The following is a 21,395-nucleotide window of genomic DNA, read 5'->3' on the forward strand; positions in this document are numbered from 1 at the left end:
GTAAGATGCATAGATGAAGCAAATATGTAATTGAAATTATTCATGAGTAACATTAAACCTTTTAAAATCAAAAGGCAAAGGTATAATTGGGCTGTTTTGCCCATTTATGAAAACAAATAGGAATGAGAAATATCTATGGAGGGGACACCACCCACATTGAAGGAGCATAAAAATTCAGGTACAGGTGGTAATATTCATTCTCAGGAACATTGTTTAGTTGCCATGAATTTACTCAGACCAGGTTTTCATTATCATATAACACTCATTGGAAGTAAATAATTTAGACATTCCTAATTACATATACACTTGACATCTCCAGTATATACAGTTTTTTGTTGGTGGGCTGGAGCTGGCTCATACTAACTCACAAGAGCCAATTTTGGGCATCTCTTTTCAAATTCATATTTAGTGGTTTCACTTTGGTTGGTTGAAAGAGACCATGGTGAGAATGCTGACACCACAGAAATCAGCAAATATTACAAATTAGGCTTCTTCCTCTTCTTTTTCAGGAAGACTTTCTTTTTCCTTTTCATTCTTTTTTCCCTTCCTTCCTCCCTCCCTCCCTCTTCCTTTTTTCTTTCTTTCTTTCCCACTGGTGACATTCATTCTGAATTAGGTACAACACTGAGTTTTTAGAAATCTCCAGTATGTAAGAAGCAAAAAAAGAGTTTTATTTTTATGTGTGTGTTGTATCCCAAAGTGGTTGTTGTTATATTTCTTAGTTGTATAAAAAAAGGCAGCTTCTGGATCTTTCCCTGTCTTTAGAATATCTCAGTGCCCCTGTGTCTTTAGAAGTCAAAGTTGTTAGACTCCTGTAGTGTCTTCTCCTACGAAAGAGGAGAAAGCCTGAGAGTTCTCTGTGCTCTCTCTTCCTCGGTTATTTCAGCCCTGTAATTTATATGTTTACTTTTTGATATTTGATTCTTCATTTTCTTCACTTACAGACATGGATTTAGAATGAATGCTCTTGGTCTGGATGGCTGCTGGCATTTGTCACTCATTTAAACCTTGCTAGGAATTCTATTCTAATCCCTGTCCTTGACCTCCTGCAATCAATACTGAGATTGGTTATTGACTCCTGCCTCAACTATCAGCTTTCTCATATCTCTATTATCACCTCTGAATTCCTCATACCTCTGTTATCACCTCTGAATACCCCTACTATCACAAGTGCAAGCACTGATGAAAGCCTCATTCAACTGGATGAGCCATACAGGTCTTTTTGGTACTCAAGTGATTCTTACATGCACTCCTAACACTGGATTCAAAGATAACAAAAAAATGGGTATTAAAGTAACAGTTTTTGATAATCACTTTTGATGATTCCATGTAATTAGGAAAGTTAAGGTAGTTCTCTCTTGCTGTTTTTACCCAAAACTTAAGCTTTTCAATCAACACTGAAGCAAGTATTTCACTACCAAATGGCTTTAATGAATGGTATTTATGCCTTAGTTCATATGTAAAATATATACTTAAATATTTCTGGATGAAACTATATAATACTTGAGACTTACTTCAAAATAATACAGGAGTAGAGGGTGGTAAAGGGTTTAAAGGAGACACAATAGGCAATGAGATGTCAGTTGTTTAAGACAGGACATTTAGATACCATATACTATTCTATTTTTTACATATATATTTTTTTCCATAGCAAAATAGTTACACAATACAGACACAAGCAACTCTTTTTTGTGTCATTTTATGTGTCTGTAGGACATAAAGAACAGAGACAATTGAATTAAAAGGAAAGAATGAAGTAATATTAAAAATTATTATTTCATGTGGACCTTGAAAAAGGTTAAAATTTGAACTAGCAGCCTAAGGCACAATGGGTAAAAAGATCAACAGGTGCATTTCCTGGGGACAAGGAGTATACTGTAATAATGTAAAGTGAAGCTTGATGTTCAATGTTAACTTATTAGAGTGAAAACAGCTTTTGGTAAACCTCAGACATTATGTAAAAGGATATTTTCCCTTCATATTGTGTGGATTTTTTGGAGGAAGGAGTAACAAGAACATGACTGTGTTTACAAAATAACTTTTAACCAGCAAAGCTGCTGTGTAGAGTTCAAGACATGTGGCAATCAGGTCCCACCTCATTCCTTCTAGTGAGGTTTGATGGTTGGAAGAAAAAAGAAGGTGGTTTTAAAGAGAAACAGTCCAAAATTGTTAATCAGTCTGATCATAAAAGTGATGTGAAAGTAGCATGAAGGTGCTGGGGCTCAGTGACTTTCCAGAAAGTTAGTATGACTGGTAATGAAAAGACTATTGGAAGAAGAAACACATTTACATAGAAAGAAAATAAATTCATTTTCAGATAATTTGGATTTTTATTGTACATTAGATTGCCAAATGAAAATATTTTAAGATGATATTGTTAATGTTTCAGTCAAATTATTTTATATCTATTCATTGTAAACATTTCAGAATATATTCAGAAAGCCTCTCAAACACTGCCTCATGAGCAGCTCAGAGCTTGTGAACTTGGGGGGTAATAAAGACTTTCCAAAACTGGATTTGGGGCCAACATATTTATTTACCAGTTATTTAAAGCAGTCTTTTGATGCCTTCTATTATGAAATACTGTTAAACCCCAAACCTATTTTTCTAACTCTTTCAAATATTTTTTCCTCTAAGTGATTATGAACTGAGTAAATGTCAAATGCAATGGAGTTAAGCATATATATTAAATTATTTTTGAAGGTCTTAAACATTTCAAACAAAATTCAAGAGAAAGCATATGGTGTGATGTTGTTTACCTATGATATATCATAATTTTATAATGGGTAAAATACATTATATTTGGACAGCAAAGATTATACAACTAGGTGACTTTTTCTTTTCTTTTTCTAATGTTATTTCCCCCTAATATCTGTTCTTGAATTTTTTTAGTATACTTTCTGTCCATTATGTCCTGGCATTCACTTCACTAAAAAGCTATTCCCATCCCTTTTTAATCAAATCCAGGACAATGTTATAGCCACTGAACTGATCTCCTTGCTCCCAAGCTCTGCCCACATAATCTATTCTGAACACCAGAAAGTAATTCTGAAATATTACTTCTGTCATGTCATTGTCTTTGAATAAAAACAGGACATAACTAAATATAAAATTCTCATCCTAATAATCAATGAAGTCCCCTCCTGATGGGATCCAATGTCTTCACAACCTTCAATTACTGTTTTTTGCAAACCTTCCACTATATCCATACTGCTCCGTGCATGGAAGACACACCTTGTTTGGTCTCACTTCTGTTCACTGCATCAAGATGCTGTCTCCTCTTTTCTTCTCTTTCTGTTGAATAACTTCTGTCCCTCAAGAGCCTACCTTAAATCCACCTTTTTAAGAAATTATTTGCAGATCAATATAACCCACTCTAACGTTTTACTGTTTTTGTAATAAATCTCACTACCTCTTATTTTACTGTTGCTTAGTTGCTTTACATTATCCATATACACAAATATAATCGATGCATTTGCCACACAGGAACATACCCTCCCACAGACAAACCACAAACACACAACTATGACTTAAATTAAAAGGTACATTTCTAAGGATAGGGATTAGATTCTTATATATCTCCAACGCATCATCTCTCTGGTCAAATGCATAGCAAAATATTTTCATGTAACAGGCATTCGGTAAGAATTTGTTTAAAGAAAATGATATAAATCATCATCCCATTCCTTTGAAAAATAAAGTTTGAGGTATCCTATATGACATACCTGTTATTTTTTAATATAACATTTTAAGGTCTTAAAATAGTATTTCTAAAACAAATATATTAAATATATATATATACACATTATTTTATAAGATATTACATCACTTTAAGCCTCAGTCATACTAAATCATGGTCCATGCTTTCAAGTTGTTTATAATCAAACTGGAGGATGTGGCAAACATGAATATCGATCTCTGAAATCTTTCTTCCAGAAAGGAGTCTCTACCCAGAGTACAACAAGATGTCAGTGTTGTCAACGTCTACCTCAGCCCTTGAGTCAGGGTTGCACTATTCTTAGGGCAGCCAATAACTAGGCACAGCATTTCTGCTTAACATAGGCCTCCTCTGAAAGCAATCTTTTCTGCAGAGTTCCAGCTGGGCCGTCAGAGAATTTGTAGGGTCTGTATTATGGTCTCACAGCTCCCCTGCTCAGTCCTACTTATTCTCTTTTCCTGCTCCTCCTCGATATTCCTAACTCCGTCATAGTGTTTGATTCTCAAAGAACAGAAATGCTGACAAGGGAGTAGGGTGAAAAATAAATTAATAGTGGAGAACAGTATGGAAGTTCCTTAAAAAACTACAAATAGAACTACCATATGACCCAGCAATCCCACTACTGAGCATATACCCTGAGAAAACCATAATTCAAAAAGAGTCATGCACCAAAGTGTTCATTGCAGCTCTATTTACAATAGCCCGGAGATGGAAACAACCTAAGTGTCCATCATCAGATGAATGGATAAAGAAGATTTGGCACATATATACAATGGAATATTACTCAGTCATAAAAAGAAACAAAATTGAGCTATTTGTAATGAGGTGGATAGACCTAGAGTCTGTCATACAGAGTGAAGTAAGTCAGAAAGAGAAAGACAAATACTGTATGCTAACACATATATATGGAATTTAAGGGAAAAAAAATGTCATGAAGAACCTTGGGGTAAGACAGGAATAAAGACACAGACCTACTAGAGAATGGACTTGAGGATATGGGGAGGGGTAAGGGTAAGCTGTGACAAAGCGAGAAAGAGGCATGGACATATATACACTACCAAATGTAAGGTAGATAGCTACTGGGAAGCAGCCACATAACACAGGGAGATCAGGTCGGTGCTTTGTGCCCACCTGGAGGGGTGGGATAGGAAGGGTGGGTGGGAGGGAGATGCAAGAGGGAAGAGATATGGGAACATATGTATATGTATAACTGATTCACTTTGTTATAAAGCAGAAACTAACACACCATTGTAAAGCAATTATACTCCAATAAAGATGTTAAAAATAAATAAATAAATAAATCCCTGGGAACAATAGGGTAAAAGGGAAAAAATAATAAATTAATAAAACATAAAAATAAAGAAATCAGGTCACTAGGTGGCGGAGTGGAAGGGGGAAGGACTACGTAGGCTAGTAGGAGTGTGGACTAGAATGGGTAAAAATGGCATAAGAACAAGAGACAATTTTTTTTCTCCAAGAGAATAAGTATTCAATACATGTGAGGAAAAAGTATATGAAAAAGATGTCAACTGCCAGTTTCAGGAAACATTGGTATATCACATATGGTTAGGAGAGATTTTCTTTGTAAGGGTACAGAAGAAAATCATGCATTTTGTGTTAGGACATGTCACTCCTCATACAGAATTTGTTATTTTCAAGTATAAAGGTGGTTAAAAGGTTGTGACACAGAATATCCAATAAGGAAGATAATAAAATATTGTCCAAATTTTTCTAAATAAATGGCATCTTTTTATCTAATTGATGACAAACATATGTTTTATTTTTCATAATTAAATTTAACAATTATGTGATTCAATTATTGAATAAGTAAAGAAAACAGGTTTTTGGAAAAGATTAAAAAAAGTCTGAGGTAGAAAAAAGAAATAACACTTGGCAATATTAAAAATTTCAGAAAATGCCAAGAATTGTCTATCTCATAGAAGAAAGCTTGGAGATTCAATTTTAAAGTAGAAATACACAAAAAAAATCAGTTTTGATGATGAACATAATAAAAGCAAATATTACTTCTGAGTTATGAAAAATTATATTACATTCAAAGGAAAAATGTCTTCATGCATCATTGGAACTATGTTTAATAAGAAAGGTATGACTTAATAGTACTATCTTTCACCAAGGATAAATCTTCAAAGAGAAAGACACTTGTGTGTTGTGCTTTACCACACCCACACTGAGGGGGTATAAAAATCTGGATGCAGTTGGTGATATTCATTCTCAGGAAACTTACCTTCAACATCCAACCAAACCTTCAACCCCTGACACATTGAGCTACCATTACAGCAACTACTATGGTGGCCTTGGCTATGGCCTTGGTGGTTTTCGTGGCCTGGGCTATGGCTATGGTTCTAGCTATGGCCTTGGAGGCTATGATGGTTATGGTTGTGGCTACTTCTGTCCCTCTTTCTATGGATGATACTGGTCATCTGGATTCTTCTGAAAGATCTGATCACTATTTTGGGATTCAGAATGTTTGTCTAATTTTTATTATCTATTACTTTTCTTCAAAGACATTATCACCCTGCACTTGGAATTTTTTGGATCAGCAGACACTCATGTTTCTGATGAATGATTTGAATGCTCTACCAAGATATAGTCAACTCTGCTGGAAAATGACCTATATTTTGTTCTTTTTCACTTCTGTGATATTTCTGGACTTACTTTTGAATAAATATTTTTTGGTGAACATTAACTATCAAACTTTATTTCTTTCAACCATTTCAAAACACTAGATGTTTTCCAAAATTTTAGTAGTATTTTTGTATTGAAAAATATTTTCCCATGGAACATATTTACTTTGCATTCATGTTTCCTTAGAAATAACCCTTACTGTTCAACAAAGTATATAACTCATTTAGATTATTTATTTTGCTAAATTGATGCCTCTTTTTTAAAATATGGAATCCCATGGAACCAAATATATACTAATACTTATGAAGATATGTCCTTCATTAACAATATGTAAATATGTGAAGCTTGATGGACCATCTATTCTCTCTTTCATTTAATGAAAAGTCAGGAGACTTTCAGCACTGTATGAAGAGGCTCTTTTTGGTGCTATACTCACCCAATAGGTACTCCTATTTTTCTGAGCTCATCAAGAAAGTACTGTCCTTGATTTGTAGCTCACTATTCCAACTGTTTCTGTCAGTTTCCTCCCTGTATAATTTTATTATTTTTAAATTTATTTTTTAAAAAAATTTATTGGGGTATAGTTGGTTTATGATTTAGTGTTAGTTTCAGGTGTACAGCAAAGTGAATCTGTTATACATATACATATATCTACTCTTTTTTAGATTCTTTTCCCATATAGGCCATTACAGAGTATTGAGTAGAGTTCCCTATGCTGTATACTAGGTCCTTATTAGTTATCTATTTTATATATAGTAGTGTGCCTCCTTGTATAATTTAAATGTGGGAAAACATGTGACTTGATAGCCTTCATTTACTCTATGAAAGAGAGAAAAACCTGAGAATTCACCATAGTTAGCATTCTTGGTTATCCCAGTATTATAGCATATACAAATCAATTTTAAAGATAAACTCTCTTTAAACTCACTTAAAACTTAAAAATTGACTCTAAATTAATGTTTCTACTCCTTTTTCCAACTCTAGTTTGGGATTGGATTTTGTTTTTCATTTATACCTTGATCAGAATTCTATTCCAGAGATGGGTCATTGACTTTTGTGTGGAGTCTTGTTTTCCTTGGATACTAGGCTTCACCTTTGAGTCCTACGTAAAGATGTTCACTGGTGTTACTTCCAATAAACTCGGTGAATCCCATGGGCCTTCATGAGTCTCCAGTAAGTCCCACAGGTATTTCCAGCACTGTGCTTAAGAGAAAAATCTTTCTAGTGTAAAGTTTGTTTCCATTTCTTTTAATGATCTTATGAAATTAGGAATGCTGAGAATGCTGAATCACACAGATTCTGAATAAAGGTTTAACTTTTCAATCAATCTCAAAATAAATCTAATTTGCAACCTTACTTGAAAAATCTATTTCAGTTCAAAAATAAGATTAAAAAAATTACTGACAGTGCTTTTTAAAAGTCTCTATCATTTAGAGAGTCATATGACAATATTTATAGATAAAATGGTATGATTCCTGGGATTTGCTTAAAAATTTCACAGCTGGTAAGAAGGAAAAAGACAGAAGTACAGAGAAAATATGATTTGTCACAAGGTGATAATTTATGAAGATGAGTTATGTATATAATGATTCCTTTTACCATATTATTCTTATATTTTACTTAACTGTTTATATAATAAAATTCATTAGAAAATATGACATTGTCACGGGCATGAAGAAGAGAACATAGTATCCATGAAACAATGGAGAGATTGTCATTTGAGGAGAAATATTGGCTTATTAAAAAGAATACAGCTTATAGGGAGCTTTAACTGACTGACAAAGATATTTGACTTCTTCATATTCTGTTGACTTTGAGCGAAAGATAGGAAAGAAAAACTAAATTTAGAAAATCACATTGTTATCCAGACATATTGCTTCTCCAGTAAAAAAGAAAACAGAGAGAGACAGAGAGGAGAGAAAGAAAGATAGAAAATGAAAGAAAGAAAGGAAGAAAGAGAGGAAAATAAAGCAAGAGAGAAAGAAGGAAGGAAGGAAGGAAGGAAAGAAAGAAAGAATGAAAGAAAGAAAGAAAGAAAGAAAGATAGAAAGAAGGAGGAAGGAAGAAAGGAAGAAAAGAAAGAAAGAGGGAGGGAGGAATAAAGAGAGAGAAAGAAAGTCTGTAGTAACATGGCTCAGTTAGAGCAGTGTGTATGTATATGTGTATGTGAGTGTGTGTGTGTTTCAAATTCAAAACAATGAAACATTGTGAAACTATACAATATAATATTTTTGTTTGGTGAAAGCAAATTTTTTACAGGTATTTTATTTTTGTTTAAATTCACTGATTACTTAATGGACAATAATTTATAAAATTTACAGATGTATTTTAATAAAACAATATTTGTCATCTGTGTTTTGTTTCTGGCCATTATAACTGTTTATTTTATGATTATTACTGAATATAATTTTGTTATATTGAGGAATGATCTGATGCTACTATCAAATATGCTAGTTATACCACTCAAATTTCAAAGGTAAGATGTCAGATAGGAATATATTATTTGCTTTATGGTTTATAATTATTACCTTAATATTCATTTTGTTCACTAGTAAACATCTCAAAATATCCCTTCATAATTTGAGAAGAGTATTGGTAATTGGAGTCATGGTAAAGTTCCAAAAATTGACTTGAGATGAAATATTTATTTATCTCTAAATAACTGAACTTTTAAAATTTTATTTATTTATTTATTTTTTGCGGTACGCGGGCCTCTCAGTATTGTGGCCTCTCCCGTTGCGGAGCACAGGCTCCGCACGCGCAGGCTCAGCGGCCATGGATCACAGGCCTAGCTGCTCCACGGCATGTGGGATCTTCCCGGACCGGGACACGAACCCGTGTCCCTGCATCGGCAGGCGGACTGTCAATCACTACGCCACCAGGGAAGCCCTAAATAACTGAACTTTTAAAGTTGCCTTTCGGTGACTTCCACTGTGAAATATAGATTGTTATCAAAAACATGGTTTTTTTTTATTATTGTTCTCAAATGCTTTTATCTCAAAAATTATGGGCTACTGAATAAATAAAATGCAGTGGACTTCTGCATATGTATTAAAACACACATGAAGTATTTCACTCATTTTATTAAAAAGCAAACATTGGTCATAATGCTCTTTACTCTTGACAGGAAAGCCATTTTTATCAGCTTATATTCATTTAAAAGTTAAAAATAAAATGATATAAAGAATACAAACTTGTAGCTTGGTAATGTTTCTACTTTTAGTCAATGAAGCATATGAGTGCTATTCCTTTAACACTATGCATCTTATATCCATCCTTTCCCAGCCATCCCTGTTACAAAAACCTTAATTCCAGCTCTTACCATACTATACTATAATTATTGATGTATTATCTAGCTCATCTCCTTACTTTCCATATCTCCCCACACCACCCAGCTTGCACCAAAAACCAAGTATTTTAAAATTTCACTTTTCTTATAGTACTTCCCTGGCCCCAAATTAGAAGATTACTCCATAAATGACAAACATTTCAATCCCAAATCCGAAGCCTTTCTTTTCTTTTACTTAAACTTCTTCCAGGTTTACTGAGATATGATCAAAATAGAATGTATACATTTAAGGAATACAACATGATGATTTAATGCACATATATACTGTGAAATGATTACCACAATAGGGTTAGTTTAACACTTCCATAACCTCATATAATGATCACTTTTGTGTGTGGTGAGACCATTTAAGATTTACCCTTATAGCAACTCTCAAGTATGTGACAATATTGTTAACTATACCCACGTTTTACATTAGATCCCCAGAACTTATTCATCTTATAAGTGGAGGCTTGTATCCTTTGAACAACATTTCCCCATTTTTTTCCAGCCCCCAGTCTCTGGTAACCACCATTCTATTCTATGAATTCTGCTCTTTTAGATTCCACATATAAGTGAGATCATACAGTATTTATTTTTCTCTGTCCAGACCCTTCTTGCACTGTAATCTGTGTACCTCCCAAATTTAATTAGTCTGTGTATAAACTCTGCTCCAGATACACTGATCTACACATTCACATCGAGGATACATGTGGTTAAGTCTTGCCTCAGAGCATTAGCTAAAGTCATTGCCTCTTTCTAGTTTCTGTCTCTCTCTTTGATGTTCAATGAATCTTACACATCCTTCACATCCAGTGTGCCCCACCTTTTCCAGAATTCTTTGATGAATGAACCTAGCCCATGGAAATCTTAAGCTCTTTTAAGTTGCTTTAGAAATAGGAGTCGCTACCTTTCATTTTACATTTCTCTATACTCCCTCATGTGGCTCAATCTATTCCTCACCCTCAACCCTGCCTCCAGGCTACAATACTCAGAAAATCATAGACACACAAGACACAGATATTTTTAGACCACAGCTAAAGGGCAGGCTTTCTAAGACCATGAGTGGCCATTTATATCTTTCCCTTTTATCATATACTTTGTTCAAAGCAAAGTGAAATAACTTTAATATTCCAGGTATTCAATCAAACTTATCGTTTGATTGAATGAATCTTCATTTCACCTGTACTCCTTTCTGTGTGCAACCTAAACTTTAAAGTCTTCCATTCTTTAAATAATGAAATAACTGCTCTATTTTCCATTAAATAAAAATTTCGGACTTCTTGTTTTAGCTCTGACATGGCAAGAGCTTAGAAATTGTCATTCTGGTCTTTACAACAAGATAAAGCTGCACAAACTAAAGATCAATGACTTTTCTAGAATCTAGCAGAAAACTGAGTTTTCAGGACAAACCACTCCTAAAATCTGGAGAAATGGGGGAATCTGTAGTCACAGCTGAGATTTGCTTACCAACAGAAGAAGCCTCTGGAGTCATAAACTGTTACAAATACTCAAACTCTCATTGTGACAAGTTACTAGAGGCTGAGTATGGATTCGTGCAAAAGTGAGAAACTCTAAGGGGCTTTTGTCTTAGAGGCGCCTACACTTTTATGGGCTTTATCTACAGGAATTCTACCAGGTTCACACCGTGAAAACTTGAGAAAGATCCCTTCTTTGCTCTGGCAATGGAAGAAGAAGAGCAAGCTTTGTGAAAAATACCCAGAGTCTTTCCCATAATTGGAAAGGTCTCAACTCAAGGGGAATGAGCAGAGCCTTGTCTCCGAGCCCTGGGAAAAGGGCCTCCCTCTCACTCAACTCCCCTGTAGTTTTCCTGTCTCACAAAAGGGAGGGCTGAGAGATTAAGCTTTAGTTTAATTTCCTGCCTTCCAAATCTCATGCAAAATGTTTCTTTCCACCCTAACTAACCTATAACTATATAGGAAGGTGATATTCTGAAAACTCATCTCAATTTAGCTTAATTTTCAAACTACAATCTGACAAAAGATGTATGTTTCATCAAAAAGGCAGTGTTAAGGAGCTGAATTATGTCTCCTAAAAAGAAATCATAAAGTTCTAACCCGTGAATGTGAGCTTATTTGGAAAGAGGGTCTTCACAGATGTAATCAGGTTAAGATGAGTTTATACCAGATTAGGATGGGCCTCAGATCTAATTTCTGGTGTTCTTATAAAAAGACAGAGATTTAGACACACACACACACACACACACACACACACACATGAACACACACACACGCAAGACGGGATGAAGGCCCTGTGATGATTGAGGCAGAGATTGGAATGATGTAGCAGCAAGACAAGAGATGCTAAGAATTACCAGGGACCACCAGAGGCTAGGAAGAAGCAAAGAATAATTTTTCCTCAGAGCCTTCATAGGGAGTATGGCCCTGTAAATATCTTGGTTTTAGACTTCCAGCTTTTAGAACTATGAGAACTTAAATTTCTCCTGTTTTGGGAAAAAAATTACCAATGAGTGGTTATTTTTTTATAACAGTCCTAGGAAACTAATACCAGAAGTATTATCTCAATTGTGACTTGAATATCCTTCTATGGAGTTTGTCTTTACAAATTAGAGTCACTGAAATGTAGTTTTTATTCTGAATAATTTGTCTTCTATTTTTGGATTAGTTTCAACCATTCATGATTATTTAATACTTGGTACCCTGATTTATTGAAAGCCAAAGAGAAAAAGAGATAGAAAATATGATATTTAAAATAGACAAAAATTGAGTGTAAGAAAACATGAAGAAGATATTGTCTGGTAATGACAAAGATCTCAGGAAATACCAGAAATTATCTATCTATTGTGAAGGAGGCTGATATTTTAACTGTAGGAATATATGTAATTTAAGTTATGACAAAAGGAAAATAAAAATGTTTCAAAGGAAAAATAAAACATTTCATGCATCTTTGAAACTCCCCTTCATAAGAAAGTTATGACTTAATAGTACTGTTTTTCACCAAAGATAGATTTTCAAAGAGAATGACACTTGTGTGTTGTGGTTGACCACACCCACATGGAGGGAGTACAAAAGTCTGGGGGCAGCAGGTGATATTCATTCTCAAGAAAGCCATCTTCAACATCCAACCTAATCCTCGAGCCCTGTCACAATGAGCTACTACTACGGCAACTAGTATGATGGCTTTGGTTATGGCCTTGGTGGTTTTGGTGGCCTGGGTTATGGCTATGTTTCCAGCTATGGTTGTGGAGGCTATGGTGGTTATGGCTGTGGCTACTTCCGTCCTTCTTTCTATGGAAGATACTGGTCATCTGGATTTTACTGAAAGCATTCTACATCTACAATGGTCTGTTTCCCCCATCCAGAATCCACCACACAGGCTGCCTATCTTCACTCCTGCTATGTTACTGACATGAAGCTTCCTCCTTCATCCCTCCTGTGATATTTCTGGAAGTATTTTCCAATAAAATTTGTCAACATTCAGGACCTTGTTTCATTATTTTTGCCTACCTAAATGCGCTATTTATTCATAAGTTTTGCATATTTGATTAATATATTTGGTTGAAACTTATTTTTTCCATACAATTATTTACTTCCTTAGAAGTGATCTTATTAACTTTTAGCCTGTAACTTCTACATCTCATGTGATAACTTGCTCATATATTGTTCTTTTTTAGATTTGACATCCTATAAAAACAGAATATTTAGGCATAAACTAATTCTTATGAATATAATAACACTTCCTTTGTAAAGGTATTGGTTTAATATAATAACTACTTTATTCTCAGTATATCAGGGAAAGAATATTTTTAAACCTATATACTCTTTAGAAACTGTTACGTTTATGAGCTTGTAAGGAAGAGCTGTCTGTACCTCTTTGCTCAGTCTTTGTTCAATGTGCCCTCTACTAGGAGCCTCCTTAGAAAACAATGACAGGGATACATGTTGTTTGAATCGTTTCCCCCTACCCATCCTCTGCTGCCAAACACATACACACTGCACACTCCAGCAGCTTCAATCTTTTTTTTTTAAGTATGCCTTGTGTTTTTTTTTTTTAATATATATTTATTTATTTATTTTTGGCTACGTTGGTTGGGTCTTCGTTGCTGCACGCGAGCTTTCTCCAGTTGCAGCAAGCGGAGCTACTCTTTGTTTCTGTGTGCAGGCTTCTCATTGCGGTGGCTTCTCTTGTTGTGGAGCACGGGCTCTAGGCGGGTGGGCTTCAGTAGTTGTGGCACATGGGCTCAGTAGTTGTGGTTCGCGGGCTCTAGAGCACAGGCTCAGTAGTTGTGGCACATGGGCTTCATTGCTCCGCAGCATGTGGGATCTTCCTGGACCAGGGCTCAAACTGGTGTTCCCTGCCTTGGCAGGCGGATTCTTAACTACTGTGCTACCAGGGAAGTCCCAGCAGCTTCAATTTTTATAAAAAATTGGAAAACCTGTGTTTTCTTTTTCTATGTTCAGACTTTCCTTATTATTTTAACATTTTAATATGTAACTTTTCAGGTTTTACCTTACTTTATTCATAAGTTAAAAAAATTGAGGTTTGAATCAATGTTTCTATAATTTTTCCAACTCAGATTGAGTAGTATTTGTTCCTCATTTAAGTCTTGAGAGGGATTTTTTTTTGGGGCGGTGGCTTCCTTCAAACCTGAGACTGTTATGGATTTTTATTTCATATTCTCATAATTAGGGTCTTAAGATCCCTAACTTTCATCTTTAAATTATACATGATGGGACTCCCAATATAACTCTCATTTAATTAGGTAAGTTGCACAAGTTTTCATGGATCTCCAGTGATTCTTACTAATACTTCAGTAATGTGTTAATAAACTAATAGTTGTGCTGACTTTTTTGTGATTTAGTGAATGGAGAAATGATTTGGAGGATGAGTTTCATTGATTCAAGCTAGAAATCAGAAACTTCAATTCAGTTATTAACAGTTACCTACATAGCACTAAATCCAACCTGACAGGACATTTTAAATAATGGGGCTTAAATTCCAGGAAATAAATAATAATTAAAAAAATCACACACCCAATACCTTTTTTAAAAGAAAGAATCTTTATATCTATCAGGTATATACTGAAATATTTATGGACCTAAAAAGCAGGGCATCTCAAAATGATGCAACAGTGAAGGAAGCATGTGAGGCTATGTTTGAAATACAATTGACCCTGACTTGGTAATTCATTAAAATGAATGAATGATTGGTGGGAGTTTTTTATATTGTATTACTATATTTCTGTATTTAATTTTTTTTCCATAACCATATTTTCAGAAACAATTAAATGTTTTATTTTGTGAGAAGGACTCTAGGACTTAAGGAATGTGGAGAGATGTATTGAATAGAACCTTACTTCACGTACCCCCTGCCAAAATGGTATTTTAAACAAATTAGGGAAGGGCAGAGTTGAAGAGAACAGCATGTGCATTGTCATGGGGAGGGAGAAGAAAAATATGTTCCATAAGATAAAGAAGGAATTGGAGCTTTAGGGTCATTGTTGGATTATTAGAGTGAATATAGTATATGGACATCTTTAAATAATGAAAATGGTTTTCATTTCATAATGCCATAAATTAAAAAAAACAGTGTCACAGAAAAAAATGTTTAAAAGAAAATAATTGAAATGCAGATAAAATAATGTAATCTTGGCACATGCTCAAGAAGTCCCAGCTCAAACACTGTGCCCATATATGGGGTCTGGACTAGAAAGGAAAGCAGTTTGAGATTTATTTCAAGAATGTCATGCAGAATACAGTAAACAGGAAATCAAATTCTAGAGAGACAAAGGGGATTCCTAAGGTGATAAAGACAGTTCCCTTAACGCTGATTATCAGATGAAAGAGCAGTAAGTACGGATTTGAACAGTGCAGAAGCTGCTGAAAAATGGCAGAAGAAGTGGTGGTAGTAGCCAAATTTGATTATGTGGCCCAACAAGAACAAAAGCTGGACATCAAGAAGAATGAGAGATTGTGGCTTCTGGATGATTCTAAGTCCTGGTGGCGAGTTCAAAATTCCATGGATAAAATGGGTTTGGTGCCTTCTAACTACGTGGAAAGGAAAAACAGTGCTCAGAAAGCATCCATTGTAAAAAACCTAAAGGATACGTTAGGCATTGGAAGAGTGAAAAGAAAACCTCGTGTGCCAGATTCTGCATCTCCTGCTGATGATAGCTTTTTTGACCCAGGGGAACGTCTGTATGACCTCAACGTGCCTGCTTATGTAAAATTTAATGACATGGCAGAGAGAGAGGATGAATTGTCATTGATAAAAGGGACAAAGATGATCGTCATGGAGAAATGCAGTGATGGGTGGTGGTGGGGTAGCTATAATGGACATGTTGGATGGTTCCCTTCAAACTACGTGACTGAGGAAGGTGACAGTCCTTTGGCTGACCATGTGGGTTCTTTGTCAGAGAAATTAGCAGCAGTTGTCAGTAACATAAATACTGGGCAAGTGTTACATCTGGTACAGGCTCTTTACCCATTCAGGTCGTCCAATGATGAAGAACTTAATTTTGAGAAAGGCGATGTAATGGTTGTTATTGAAAAACTTGAAAATGACCCTGAGTGGTGGAAATGCAGGAAGATCAATGGAATGGTTGTTCTGGTGCTGAAAAACTATGTTACCATTAGGCAGAATAATCCATTAACTTCAGGTTTGGAACCATCGCCTCCACAGTGTGATTACATTAGGCTTTCACTCACTGGAAAGTTTGCTGGCAATCCATGGTATTATGGGAAAGTCACCAGGCACCTAGCAGAAATGGCATTAAATGAAAGAGGGCATGAAGTTGATTTCCTCATTCATGATAGTGAATCTCCGCCAAATGATTTTTCAGTATCACTAAAAGCACAAGGGAAAAATAAGCATTTTAAAGTCCAACTAAAAGAAACTGTCTACTGCATTGGGCAGCGTAAATTCAGCACCGTGGAAGAACTTGTAGAACATTATAAAAAGGCACCAATTTTTACAAGTGAACAAGGAGAAAAATTATATCTTATCAAGATTTATCATGATACTGCTGACCAGAAGTGACTGCTATACAGTTGTAAATTGTCATGTAATTGAAGACTGAGAAAATATCAGTCCAATCACGCTTGATTGGAAATTGCTGTTTCTAACTCTATATGAAAATTGACTATAATATATAAGTATTTTTATTATAACTCATTCCATACATATATACTACAGATGCCAAACATCTGCATAGAGCAATTCCTTATCCTTGGTCTTCTGTTTTATTGTTTTTTTGCTCTTTTTCTCTTTGCTTCTAATATTAAGGTTTTATATTTTGAAAAAAATGATGCAGATCGAAAGTCTTTATATGGAAGAATTTCTTTATTGCCTTTCTTTTATTTCCTTGTAAGGGCACCACCTTAGTTACTTCTGCAATGGTTCTCTTCATATAAAATTATTATATCAATTATATCAATATATGGCATATGCTAAAATAAATTTCTTGGAGAGTTGTTAGAAAAAAAAGAATGTCATGCATACTGATCATATGAATGATGATAAAGAAGAAGAATGTGAGTTGTGTTCACATTTTCAGGGCTTGAGGCCGAATAAAGTTCCTGCTCATGATCTTACGAGCAGAGAAATAGACATATGTATGAGTAAAAGACAAGAAGCTTTGACCTCAGAATATTTGCATCTACACTGACACTTTGATTGCCAAATGAAGATACCTTGTTGACAGAATATTATGATTGATGTTTTCATCATGTAATTTCCACTTATAAATTATTTGTAATTATGAAGAAATGCCTCAAAATTTCCTTTCTGCACAGCAGATAATTGCATCTTAAATACAGAGTAAAGGAATCAAAGTGACTTTCCAAAGTTGGTCTTGGCACCAAAATATTTATTTTTTTAGAGTTTTCTTTTTATTGTTATAATTAGGTTGCATTCATGTGTTCTCATTCCCAGGTATTTACAAATATATTTCCCCTCCAATTGGCTGTTGACTGACTAGAATTCCAAGGAAATGGATTTTGTCATAATTATTTGGTACTGAGAAATTTGGGGCCTGATACTGTTTATTTATTTAATTTTTAATAAAGTTAACTTAAAGGAGGATAGCACATTACATTTAAACAAGGAAAAATAATAACTATGTCCTGTAAGTTTCATATTTGTCTCTAAAATCTGCACAAATACTACTGATATTTAATAATATACCTTATGTTCATCCTTTCTAGTCCATTTTTCTTATTTCATACTATGACGGGATATTGTAAGAGCTTCTCAAGTGGTTCTCTTGCTTTCAAGAATTCACCATACAATCCACATTTCAGAGAAAATATATATTCCTAAAACATCACTTCTCTGAACCCATAGCCCGAAACAAAACTATAGAATATAATGTATGGCCCACCCTGCAGGTAAGTTAAAATGCTTCCCAACCATCAATTATTCTTTATTTAAACTCTGTGCTCCAACCACAATGCTTTGCTCATTGAGGACACACCTTGCTTACCTTTGTATCTGATCATAAGCTAAAACCAGTTTCTGTGTTGGAAACTCCTCTTCTCACTTTGTAAAATTCTTATACACATCCTCTAGATGCAGTTCATTATACATTTCTACAGAATTCTTACTTGCAAGACATTGCAGCCACCATAATAGTTAATTCCTCTAAATTACCCTTGAAATCAGTGTAACTATCCATCACTTTACTCCTCCATTATACTACTTTATGGTATTTATAAGAAAAAACACATATGTCTTCATTCACATACACCAAATAACACACACATACATACAACAAAGAGACAAGCACACAAGCACACATACAATTGAGAATACAATTAAGTTGTGGGATTTAAAGTAAATGGAGTCATCATTTATATATTTATCATCTATTATCTCCCTTCCCAAAGGCTTATCATTGTTTCTTTCTCATAATATAATGTAAATATGAATATTTTATTGAGTATATTTGTTTTAATTGATTTTTTTACAATTTGAAGTATATAAATATAAATATTTATATCCCTTCATATACATACTTCTCTATTTACAAAAAACTCATACAATATGAATTTGCATTTCAGGAAAAAATAAATTTTAAAAAATCAGCAAATACGTATGTTGTTTCCTTTTACAAGGTATTGTGCTAGGTGTCAGCTTCATGCCTTCGAAGTACTTTTAGACCAGTTCCAGTAACCAGTCAAAAAATGAAAAATTTTGTAAGAGGCAGTGTCAACTTAAAAGAGTAGATGTATGTTTGTAGGCGTTTTTGGACTAGAATTGTTGAAGAAAGCTATGAGGAGAGGGAGTTATTTTAGAGTGAGAAAGGATGTCTGATAAAAAGCTTAGAGTGAGAAAGGCAACTGAAGTTTCAAGAAACAATTGGAGAGGACTCACCTAGGTAGAGTGGAGGTTTATTGCCACTTGTAGTGGCAAGAAACTGGAGGAAGTAGGCTTATGATCAGATACAAAGGTAAGCAAGGTGTGTCCTCAATGAGGAAAACATTGTGGTTGGAGCACAGAGTTTAAATAAAGAATAATTGATGGTTGAGAAGCATTTTAACTTACCTGCAGGGTGGGCCATACATTATATTATATAGTTTTGTTTCAGGCTATGGGTTCAGAGAAGTGATGTTTTAGGAATATCTTTACACGTATGAAGGTGCTTAGAAGGTTATCATACAAATATGCAACAAGAAAGAAAAGCCACATACTTGTGCATATTTCCTTTCTAAAAATATGTGTTCTCAATCATTTATGGATTATTTAATAATTTTACCCTAGTTTATTTCATCATAAATAATAAGGAACAATCATCATTGAAGAGAACCCTATCTGAGGCAAAATAGAGATATCACTGACAAAGATCAAAATCTCAAATTATCTAAAATAAGGGAGAGTGATCATTATGATGTAGGTATAGAAATATGTAAAAACATAAACTTTGAAGACATGAAAATAATTATTAACACAAAGCCTGTTTCTGAAGAATGAAAATTCAATTCAATTCAAAGAAAAAACATATTTGTGCATCTCTGGAACTACCCTTCTTAAAGAAAGGTATGGCTTAATAGTACTGTTTTCACCAAAGATGGATTTTCAGAGAGAATGACAGTTGTGTGTTGTGGTTTACCACACCCACACGGAGGGAGTATAAAAGGCAGGGTGCAGCTGGTGATATTCATTCTCAGGAAAGTCACCCTCAACATCCAACCAAAGCTTCAACACCTGACACAATGAGCTACCACTGCAGCAACTACTATGGGGGCCTTGGCTATGGCTTTGGTGGTTTTGGAGGCCTGGGCTATTATGGTCTTGGAGGGTATGGTGGTTATGGCTATGGCTACTTTGATCCTACTTTCTATAGAAGATACTGGTTCTCTGGATTTTTCTGATTTTTTTTTCTGTTATTCATTATTTTTAAATTTTTTTTTTTTGTTTTTTTTTTTGTGGTATGCGGGCCTCTCACTTTTGTGGCCTCTCCCATTGCAGAGCACAAGCTCCGGCCACGCAGGCTCAGCGGCCATGGCTCACGGGCCCAGCTGCTCCGCGGCATGTGGGATCTTCTCGGACTGGGGCACGAACCCGTGTCCCCTGCATTGGCAGGCAGACTCTCAACAACTGCGCCACCAGGGAAGCCCTTTAAATAATTTTTAAATAAATTAGTTGTTTTGTTTCCTTCAAAGCAAGCAGTGAAATTTTTGAGAGGCTATTGAAGATATTGCAATAAAGATTGACACTTTAAATCAATGGAGACATATGAATCTAAACCAGAGTTTCATCACTCATGCTGGACGTTCTCATTCCTGCAACATTACTGACATGTAGCTTCTTTCATAATCTATTCTGTGATAATTCTGGGCATAGTTTCTAATAAACATTTTTCGCAAGCATAAAAACTTGGGTTTGTTTTCTTTCATTCATTTTGACATAACTGATTTTCAAGCTTTGTAATAATAATGTTTTTTCATCGAATTTTTTTCCAAGTGGAATTATTTACTTCCTACTATGTTCCCTTATACATGACACTCACTGATGTTTAAGATTATAACTCCTTCCAGTGATACATGTTTTGCTTAGTTCATGTTTCCATTTGTTTGGAAATCCCACAGAACCAAATAGTTTTAGACCTTCTGAATTCCAATGAAGATACTTTTCCTCTACAAAATTCAGCAGTCCATGGAACACCTGTTTTATTTTCAATATTGTTATATGCATTACTAAGAATCTTCAGTGCTGTAACATGTGGGATGCCTTTCCTGGTGACATCAGATTTTGTTGAATTACTAAGCGGTGCAAAAAACAGGTAGCTGTGAACAATTGCTGTGTCTTCAGGATACTTTGATGCAATGTGTCTTCTTAGAAGCCAAAAGCATTATGATGTATTGATTAAACCCCATCACCTCTAAGTCAGATTAATTCTCTTAGTGACTTTCAGCTGTTCAATTACTATTTTCTCGTTGTCTAAAACTTGACAGGAATTACTTCCGAGATCTTGTCCTTGGTTTTTGGCTTCATCTGTGAGAGGGGCCGTGAACTTCTGCTTCATATTTGGCTTCCTCAGATCTCTCTTCTTATCCCTCGATCTCACACAATGTTCCTCCTGACCTACCATTCACTCGATTGTGAGCCTATTGTGTTTTCATATGTCGTAATCTATTCTCAAAATAATTCAGCAATGAATTCAAGAAAGAAGAGTGTCAGTAGTGATTCCTTTTGATAACTTAGAGAAATTATGCATGATTA

At 34.8% G+C, this 21,395-nt stretch overlaps 1 protein-coding gene across 1 annotated transcript; it reads left to right on the top strand.

Annotated features, from left to right (window-relative positions):
* Positions 1-15,560: 15,560 nt before the first annotated feature.
* Positions 15,561-16,712, top strand: LOC309962493 (SH2/SH3 adapter protein NCK1-like; the record flags this gene model as incomplete). The annotated part of the gene is made up of 1 exon (XM_082840379.1): positions 15,561-16,712. One exon carries the CDS (start codon positions 15,561-15,563, stop codon positions 16,710-16,712), a length of 1,152 nt encoding a protein of 383 aa, XP_082696505.1.
* Positions 16,713-21,395: the final 4,683 nt, after the last annotated feature.

The sequence above is a fragment of the Leucopleurus acutus genome (genome assembly GCF_964270905.1).
Source record: "Leucopleurus acutus genome assembly, chromosome: 5".
In the NCBI taxonomy this organism is placed as follows: domain Eukaryota; kingdom Metazoa; phylum Chordata; class Mammalia; order Artiodactyla; family Delphinidae; genus Leucopleurus; species Leucopleurus acutus.